We start from the raw sequence: 10,569 nt of genomic DNA, 5'->3' as shown, positions 1-10,569 counted from the left end.
GCTTTAAGATACAGATTGTATTTGAGGTTATTAGCTTTAGGGGGGGTTTGAACCCCAAAACCCACCCCTTGTGTGCGCTAATGCTTGATACCAGTGATTACAGGCCAATCAGCACATTGCCTGCCTTTTGCAGGTGTCTGGAGCTATTATGGCAGCACAGATCTCAGCTTATGTTCAACAAAATAATTTACTATCCGCACGGCATCTGGTCTTCGAGTCCAACACAGCTGTTGCACTGCAATGTTAAACATACTCAATGATACCAGAGTACAGCGTGATCAAGGAAACAAAACTCGTATCTTCATTTTGGACTTCTGCATGTCTTTTGACATGGTAAACCATGATCTTCTGTTTCAGCTATCTTAAAGGGAGAACTCAAAGGGTAAACTCTCAGTGCAAAACAGTTATCTTAGGTGTTCCGCAAATGTCTACCGGAGCTCCACTCTTGTTTAGTCTTTCCGTTAACGATGTGTTTCTGTATGCCTGTATATGAATGTTCATGCGTACGCCGACGACATCAACTGTACTTGTTAAGTCGTATTTATTAGTCTAATCGAAGTCATGTGCTTTAAAATTGATTCTGATCTGTTCGCCATTTCTGTCTTGGTCACTGTTTACATTTAAATACCTCTTAATCGTATGTTTTACCGAGATAAGTAGTAATGTTGTACATGGCGAGGATATTCCGAGGCTTTGGATTGGTAACAAAGCTATTTTGTTTACTGATAAAATGAAAAATTTAGGCTTTCTTGTTAATTCCAGATTAAGCGGCGTCTTTGCTACTTTACGTAGATTGAAAATTTCTGCCCCATAATTGGACGTGAGCTATCAATTCAGCTTATTGAGCGTCAGCACATAAAATCGAGATGGCTTTTAATAGAGTTACACGCTACGTCACTCCACACAGCACAGCAATAAGATTCTGGCTGTTTATATACAAGTTGCTTGAGTGGAATGCATCTAAATACCTTTGTGACAAACTGATCCGGCCACAATATAGGTGCCAAACGAAAACGAATTTTATAGAGCTTAATTTCGAAGATATTTTTGAAGGCGATTGTCACCTGTTTGTAAATGAAATTGTGCATACAGATGGTTTATTTGGCACACACTCTACGGATTTCCCAAGAATGGTCTTAGACTGAAAATAATTCCAATAAATCAAGAGGGCGTGGCGCCTTGCATACAGATTTGAATTTCCATAATGCATAGATATGTATGTCTGGAAGTATTTGTGTAGGAGAATACTGGAACTTGGTATAGAGATATGTATGTGAAATCAAATTCATACTTACGGAGAAAAATGGGCGTTGTTGGAAAAGGGCGGTGGGACCTCCCATACTAACTGAAACCTTCAAATTGCATATCTCTTCAAGTGTTTGGGTTAGAGTACTCAAGCTTGAATGGAGATATGTACGTATGTGTGTGAAATCAATCTCATGGACATAGTTGAGCGTCATTGGACAAGGGGGAGTGGCAACTTCCATGTAAATTGATATTTTTAAGCTTCATATCTCTGGAGATGTTTATTGTAGGCAAGGCACATTAAACAGGTAGTATCAGTAGAGCAAAAACAACATTTGCGTGTATTTTGTTGTTGCTTCTGGTATCGAAAGTGTCAAAAACTGTTCTGAATTTTTTCTTCTAAATCAAAGCGTGCCATGTGAAATACAAAAAATTATAAAAAATAAAAAATTGAAATTGGAAAAAATAAAAATTGTTGCAACTTTCTTTCCTAGTAAATTTGTTTGCTTCTCGAAGCATTGATCCATCCTTTACAAGGGCCAGTAATCAGCGGTTGTGCTGCTGAGTTGGGCGAACGTTCCAAAAGCTGCTATTCAATCGCTTGTTTTGTATGGAAAAAGGTTTCACATGCAAATGGATTTTAACAATTCAGAATTTTTTTGAAAAAAAAATTAAAAATATTTGACATTTTCGAGACCAAATAATTTGAAAATAAATCAAATCAGCTGCTCTACTGATACTACCTGTTCAATGTACCTTGATTGTAGGGGATTGAAACTTGGCAACGAGATGTGTATACAAAATTAATACGAAAAAATTTAATTTAGAAATTAATGGAAAAAATTGGGCTACCTCCCGTATAAATTTACTAGTTTGTACTGCTATCTCTAGAAGTATTCCTGGTAGAGTACTAGGACTTGGAATTGGTATATATAAAATCATCTTCTTCCATATAAAGTTTGTTCGAAACCTTTTTATGTGCAGGTAAGGGCATAAAATGTATATAAATACACAAAACTTGTAAAACGTACCAATAGCGGATGCTCTGAGTTCACAATCTGAAATAGTAATGTGCAATATTCCTGCTGGAGTTGTAAAACTATCGATGGTATATATCACCATCGATAGATTTTAATAGTTTTGAAAAAACATCGATGGACTTCGATACTCACCAAAACAAATAAACTATCGATACTATCCACAACCAATTGGTTATTTCCATAAAAAAAGACAAGTATTTAAATTTACTTACTTACGTGTGTGTACTTACTTTTCCGAAAAATCATTTCAATCATCCTGTGTAAAAAATAATTGAGTCAATTAAATCCAGTACTTTTGTATCAGTATCATATAATTTCGTTTATTTATTTATTTGATTCCAGCTATTTATATTCCAAACACATTTCACAGTTATTCTGTTTTCTGTTTTCTATTTGTATATTTTCTTTTATATCGAATGTATTAAAATCAAAAATTATTATTTAGTCAACTTTAGAAATTAATTTGTTCTCTAAAGTAAACCGTGTATACTTTTTTCTATATATACATTTCTATAAACTAATTGATTGATAAAATTATTGTATGCATTCTTTGTTTTGCTTTGTTCTGCGTTTTGCGAGTAATTTCAGCAAATTTCAAACAAATATTGCTTTCGATAAAAAACCATTTCATTTACCAACAACATTACCCTTTTGACATTTTTTAGTTTTTATTCCATTTATGCATTTGTTACATATTTATGTATGTAAGTATATAACTACTTGTCGTTAATAGATAACTCCATAAAGACAAAGTTTCGCCACTTTATTAGTTTTTTCGTGTGCAAGTGATAATTTCGTACGTGCAATCACAATATGCCAAAAATTTTGATTTTCATTTTATTTTATAATATGCTTTGTAGACGCTAAAATCAGTTTACTGCTTCGGCATTGCAATGTTCTCGCTCACTGCGTTATTAGCTTACTACACTACAAAGTCTCACAAAGAAAAAAGTAAGATTATATTGTCCGGGAAAAGGGTGTAATAAAATATTTGATTTTTGTAATAAAATAAAAATGTCAATTAAATTAAAATCTCTTTGCATTTAACCATAGTAATTCTGGTTCATTGGCGGCTGAGTGGGATAGCTTTTAGCGCCGGACGAACTGGAGGATGATCCAGAAGAGCCCGCAGACGGATTCTCACTGAAAAGTCCGCCGAAGTTACGAGATCCCAAAATTTCACTGATAGGACTGCTGCCGCCACCGCCACCACCCCGGTTTGCGTTGCTGCCGCCTCCACTAAGCAAGCTGCCCAGAAAGTTGCTGGCACTGCTACCACCCGAACCACCACCACTTCCGCCACTGCTGCCGCCACCACTGAGCAAACTGCCGAGGAAGTTACTTGCACTGCTGCTGCCACTACCACCACCGCTAGCGGCGCCGCCGCCGCCTCCCAACACACTGCCCAGCAGACCGCCGAGAATGTTGCTACCCGATGAGCCACTACCTGAGCTGCCGCCGCCGCCATAACCACCGCTTGGCGCATAGCCGCCGCTTGGTTGGTAGCCACCCGCAGCGCCACCACCAGCTCCACCACCGCCACCACCGCTGCCGCCTCCTTGCAAGGTTTTGGCGATTTGACCTGCAATAATACCAGATACAGCTTGACTCACCGCTGGACTAGAGAAGAAATTGGAGAAGAAGCCACCGCCTTCCTTGTCTTTGGGTTTCTGCGGCGTACTACCACCACCATATCCGGGTGCATTTGGCACATAACCACCACCGCCGGCATTGGGATTGTAGCCGCCGCCAGGTTGGTAGCCACCAGGTTGATAACCACCTGGCTGATAGCCACCTGGCTGGTAGCCTCCAGCTGGTGGTTGGTATCCGCCGGGTTGTGGTTGGTAGCCGCCATAAGGATTGTAACCACCCGCAGGCGGGCTATTTGGTAGTGTGGGATAAAGACTATGACCACCAGAGCCACCGCCACCAAAACCACCACCAGCGTTGCCGCCGCTGCTGCCACCGACATTGTTGCCATCACTGAGATCCGGTATCGGAGCGCTTGGATTGTACGAGTTGTGCGTTGTGCCGGTGCTCACTATGCGCAAGCGCATTTTCAATTGTTTATTTACACACATTCATACATACATATATGTGGGTTTTGGTGAATGTGGAGATGTATGTAGGTGTGTGTGTGTAAGCGGTGGTGAATTCAAAGTGTTTCGTAAGATTCAATTCAATTTGTACATTTAAAAGTCGTTTAAGATAAGCGATTATAATTTTGTTTAAGCGGTTTTAACACAAAATATTCGCAGCAGCAGAGCGTAGTAGAGTTGAGTACAGATTTAGCCAAAAAAGCATTTGAACAGAAAAGAAAAACAAAACGAAGATTAGATACAAATAAGCACATAAAAGTAAACGAAAGTACAACACAAATATTAATATTATAAAACTAAGCATATACTACTTAATGAAATCTATTCAGAAAATGCGATGAGATTTGGAACAGAAAAAAATGTGGCTGATGTATAATTTTGTACGTTTGTGCACAATGCGCGAAAACAATTAACTTAATTCTAAATGCTGATCCATAGACAAGCGAAACATAAATGCGAAAAGTTTTATAAGAGTTTTATAAAGGTTTGCTGGCGCAAAACTGAAGAGCAAGTACTCTACCCACGATAACAGACTGAGACTGATTGAATTCGCCGGGGCCCGAAACATGGTAGGATGCTGTACTAGGTTCATATGGTTCAGAATCGAAAAACAAGAAACCAAATCGGACATGTTTTTATAGACGGAAGGCTCAATTCTAGTGTTTTAGACATACCTTCACTACGAGGGCCAAACATCGACTCGAACCATTATCCTGTGGCAGCCAAGATACGCACCCGCATCTCTGCAGCAAAAAATTTGCGCCTAACATTACAAGGAAAGCTCAACGTTGAAAATCTGCATTTAGAGTAGACGACCAATTTATGCGCCACTCGATCCTCATACTTGAAACGTATTTTCCGCAATAAGAAAACAGAGACCGAAATACGTGAGCAGAGAACTAGGCCACTTTCGGAAGGTTTTAAGACCCGGGCGAACACCTTAAGAACAACCATGGCGACCTAGTGACCCTACTCCAGAACGTGCCTAAATTATGAAATAAACACTTTTCCGCCCTATTAAACGGTTGAAGCGCTGAAAGTTGTGGAAAAGATAAATCCGAGCCCCCAGTCGATGAAAGCGAATTCGATTCAGATTAACACTTTCCTGACATCTGGAATGTAAGTGTGCTCTGCCCAATCCAGAAGAAAGGCGACCCGCGCCAACTACCGCGGGATCAGCTATCTAAGCATAGAAGCCTTAACAGTGTGGCTTTAGGCCTGCCAAATCCATACATAGTTGGTGTATTTGTCGATTCAAATCCGCTTGCGACAGCACTAAAAGGAGTTGCCTATATGCCGCGGCATCTGAATTTGGCATTCCCGCGAAACTACTACGGCTGTGTGAAATGACATTTAGCAATACCGCCAGCTTCATCAGAATTGGGAAAACTCTCTCCGAGCCGTTTGATACCAAACGAGGTTTCAGGCAAGGCGGCTCCGTTTCGTGTGATTTCTTGAATCTAATGTGGGAGAAAACAATGAGAGCTACAGAACTGAACCGCTCAGGAATAGTTTACTACAAGAGCATATAATTACTGGCGTTTTCCAATGGCACCGACACTATCGGTAACAGAAACCGCGAAGTCTGTTGATGATCTAAGACCACTGGCTTTGAACGCCGCAGTTGCTGTTTTAAGTCCCAGTGAACTCGATGAAGTAATCTGATGAGGAGTGAACTCCGAAATAGCAGTCTTTCCTCAACATTTTTCATAAAAAATGGTTTCAAGAAGTTGTTCTAAAAGTGCTACCGCGCTAATAAAAAAGTATCGTAAAAAACAATCATAGCTCTAGGTTCCCTATGTTTTTTTTTTCAAAACACTTTATACAGATTTTCCAAACCTCATCCCATTTTAGTTACAATTAAGTACTTTCTAACACAATTGACGAAAATAACTTTTAAAATTAAAAAAAATATATATATATGTATTCAATAAAGTGAACTTGTAACTCTTAAACGCAGTTTATTACAGTTTCTTCACATACACAAATGCATGCTTGCGTGTATGTTGTTTTATTTACTAATTAAAGCCTTTACGCTAATAAATCATACACTCTCCGTTAAATTACGATATATCTAAGTATAATTTCGTTGAATTTTCCTTAAACTATTCAATTCTTTTAATTGTTTTTTTTTAATTGTTGCAAATTCTAAATGCTAAACAACTCTGCAAGTTCACTAAATTTTATAAGTCTTTAGTTTGTGTATTTAATGCCTCAAATACAAGTTCTTTAACAACTAAATACTTTGAACAGAATGCGCATATTTACAATTATTTTTGTTATTATTTTTTTTTTTAGTAGTCCATTTTTGTTAGTATTTGTTATTGACAACAATTTTTGTTTGTTTGTTTTTGTTTTAGTATTAGAGTGAACACAATATTATGAATGGCATTAAATGCTAAATTCAATACTAAATGCCCATTGTTATTAGTTTTTTAGTTAAAATAATTGAATTATTTATATACTTGCTTACATATAATTGTGTCAATATATGCATGTGTGTGTGTGTGTGTGTGTAATTAGTAGCTCTGTTAGTTTTGAATTCGAATGGTCATGCGTAAAAAATGTTAGTAGCGTTTATGAAAATTATTTAATTAATTTGCTAATTAATTTGATTGCATTGGTTTTGAATAGTTGGCAGCTTTTGCTTCAGTTTCCCTTTCCGCTTCCGTTTTTTAATATTTAATTTTTTTTTGATTTTCTCCCTTAGAATTGAATGTGGTTTGTATGTTTGTATGTGAATGCGTATGCAAATAATTAACAACGGACGGAACTGTACAAATAAATTTAATGTTTCACTTAAACGGCTTTTGTTGAATGAAAACGAAAAAAATGTGCCTTGCGGGTGAAAAATATAAAATAAAATTTTATTTTAACTTGGATTACAAAAATATTTGAGATAAACATAACTACACAACAGAAGTATATTGTACTTATTAAGTAGCGTTTATGTATTTGATTTTATGCGTTTTTCATAGGCATGTTTATACATGTTTATATGTACGCATTTTACGGATATTTGCGTTCATTTTCTAAAATCGTACGAGATAAGTTTTTAAATGCTAGCCTTTTGCAAGGAAATGCTTTCTTTCCTTTGTCGAATATCTAATAATAGATGGATATTTATTTATGTACAAAGATATTTGTGTGTTTTTTTCTTTAATTTTTGATTTAGCTAGTTTTTGATTACAATTTTTTCGCGTTTTCAAAGAAATTTTTGGGACAGGTTTATTATTTTTGTTTTACTCAACTGCTGCTTGTTTTCATGCGTATACACTTTTTTTTTTTAGATTTTCGTCGAATTTCGTTGCTAAGCATCTGAAATAATTATCTCGGCTTTTTCGTATGCTACTCAATAATTTTTTTAAGCACATTCACGTACGCCAAAAAATATGCAAACTATGCGAAAGTAGTAAAAACTTTCAAGTGAAATTTGATAGATTTTGAAAAAAAACTTTCTAGTAAAGTAAAATTTAAATTTTTTATTTAAATTTTAAAAATTTGAAAAAACATAAATGTATATAAAGCGAATTTTTCACATTGCATATTTTTAGGCATACTTTCATTAAAAGTTTTTTTTTAGATATTTTTTTTTTAATTTTTAAATTTTTATTATTAATTTTTTTTAATACATACACACATTTGTGGCTATCCTTTTTAAACATCTTAACATTTTATGTAGCTTGATATCTTACATTGGTTCAACGTTTCTAGTGGGTCATCTGTGTTTTTTTTTCGTTTCTCTTGCATGCAATGCTTTGTAATTTTTTTCGGTAATTAATATCTCCTCATAATTTTTGGAATCTGGTTTTAAAAAATTGCTTCCGTTTTTTGATATTTTACACATTTGGCATATTTTTAATTCATTATTAGGTGTTGCTTTAAAGTTAACTGTACAAACTAGCTTATTATTGATTTCTTGTATTCTTTTATGTTTTTTTTTTAATTTATGCTTACAAAATTTTTTTTGTAGGTTTGTTTATTGAAAAAAAATTTTTACTTACTAGCGCATAGTTCGTTGTGCTGACAAAGTTTTAAGAAAAATCCATTAAATGAGCAATAATGTATGAATTTATTTCTGCAGGGTACACGGAAGGCTTCGTCAAAAAATAAATCACTTTTAAGATTTAATTTATAAACGTCTGTACTCAGTAATTATAACAGTTTTCAAACTATTTACATAAGTTTTGAAACTAAATTTTTATGAAACGTTTGCAAATCCACTTCTAAGAAACCTAATTTCGATTTAGAAATATCAACTTCTGTGCAAAATATACAAATGGCTGCAAAGTTTTCAAAATCAAGTTCTTATATCTTGATTACAGTTAATAAGGAAAGCTTATATACACATATACGTTTCGTAAGTTAATTTTGTGGCGATAACATATTTTTGATTGCGCAATGTAGGTTTTGGGATTCTTAGTTTACTGACCCAAGCAAGTAAAGCGCATAACTACAGTGGAGTTTTTATTGCGTTGTATAGCTTTTGGCGCTGGAAATTTCCATAGTGTTTCTGCACTTTTATTAAGTTAAATGAAAGTTTCAGAAAATAAGGATAAGTGTAACAAATTCAATTAAAAGTAGCAGGGAAACAAATATCACCAAAGCAACCCATTTAGTTTAATATATCGAGGAAGCTTTTCGGGAGTATTTGCCGCCCTACTCTTGGTCGAGTCATCATCATGCTTGGTGAACGCGATATACTAACTTCATTCGAAAGTTGATCGTGAATATGCCCAGTTTTCTCGTTAGTTTAGGTTCCTTGCCGTGTTCTATCTCTTAATAAGACTATATCGTCGATGTTTTTGCAAATCCGCCCATCGCCATCTTACGGCACTCAAATTTTATAGGAGAGCGATAAAACGGTTTATTCCTTGAAGGCATTGCCTCGATAGGCGGTATTTTCTCTAGCTAATATGTTACATAACTGTTGTTTTAACAACGATTTAACGATTTGTATGCATAAACCTCGATGCCTAGAGTTCAGGGTTACCAAATCTCATTTTTGCCACAACGGCGATTTAGGCGGTTTTGCAGCTGGTCGATGGGCGGTTTTGCTAAAACATCGACGATATACATTTTGGCTGGTATGTATACGAATATTCAGTAGTATTATCTCAGACATTAGAAGTGTGGTGTCGAATAGGTGTAGCAATCAGACTATTGGCTTCTTAGCCACACAATGTTATTTAAGGTGGCTCTTTCGCGTAATCGTCCGTCTTATGCTTCGCTATTTGGTGGCAAACCCAATGTAAAAAACTCAAAAAGTTGGTCTTTTCCTCGGTCACAGGGTTAGTGGGAACCTCAAGGTTCGAGTCTTTTACATATGTATGACTTTTTGACTTGTAAACAACATAGTCGAGAGATTTTTCAATTCCGCCATTATAAATCTTGAAAAAGTTTTGAATAATCGGTTTATAGATAGAAAAGGAAAGGATTCTCAGGGAGGCAATGTGTTAGTCAGACATATTTAATAGTACGATGACGTTGAGCACCGTTCTGGGCTGCAGGATTGGAGACTACCAAGTGCCGACTAGCAGGCGAGAGATGAATCTTAAGCCGTCATTGTGAGATTGGCAGTATTCTGTTTGAGTTTGAGAAATTTAATTTCTGAATGAAGATGTATATAATTTACGTAAAAATGGCATCAGGTCATAAAGATTTTTCTTTATATTTGTTGTTAGCTATCCGTTTTTCTGCCTCGTGCCAAATCTATTGACTACTGAGTCGCGTAGTATTTAGCACGATGGTCTTCTGCAATAATGACACAACTCAAAATGTCGTGCTTTTAACTCAAAAAGGGCCAAAATGATACAAATGTAACTAAAACACCAACATTGATACGAATGAAACCACTTTTGGGCATATTTATCATTTGAGGATTCAGAATGCAGTTAATTCTTGAAATAAATTTGTCCACCTAAAAATAAACGACTTTTATGGCAAGGAGAATTGTTCATAGAGAATTGAGGATGTATGAATGGCATTCTAACTGCCACTATCGATTTTAAAATTATTTTTATGAATTTTATTTATGCTATTCACTGCGGGTAATTGACGCTCCACTTTTCATCGACTCCTGCCGTAGAAAGCTATTTTTTCTTCCATTCCTTTTTATTCTCAATTTTTTTTTTCAAATCACCCTAGATTTTGAATAATTTGCCATGGATTTATCAAATCGTTTA

The 10,569-nt window shown here is 35.8% G+C and overlaps 1 protein-coding gene across 6 annotated transcripts in view; it reads right to left on the bottom strand.

Moving 5' to 3' along the window:
* Positions 1-2,588: 2,588 nt before the first annotated feature.
* Positions 2,589-10,569, bottom strand: part of Mnr (Membrane-bound Notch regulator) — a 73,007-nt gene continuing 65,026 nt past the window's right edge. For 5 of the 6 annotated variants that reach the window (XM_017627889.1, XM_017627896.1, XM_017627911.1 and 2 more), the window contains one exon: positions 2,589-4,326. In XM_017627889.1, coding sequence (XP_017483378.1) covers positions 3,329-4,326 — 998 coding nt within the window. In that variant the 3' untranslated portion in view covers positions 2,589-3,328. The remainder of the gene's footprint in view (positions 4,327-10,569) is intronic. The other variant, XR_001848827.1, reaches the window with a different exon arrangement.

Source organism: Rhagoletis zephyria, unplaced genomic scaffold, assembly GCF_001687245.7.
Source record: "Rhagoletis zephyria isolate East Lansing unplaced genomic scaffold, Rhagoletis_zephyria_1.1 Rzeph_scaffold_00073, whole genome shotgun sequence".
Taxonomy (NCBI): Eukaryota; Metazoa; Arthropoda; class Insecta; order Diptera; family Tephritidae; genus Rhagoletis; species Rhagoletis zephyria.
Note: the sequence above shows the minus strand (reverse complement) of the source record. Positions and strands in the feature narration are given on the sequence as shown.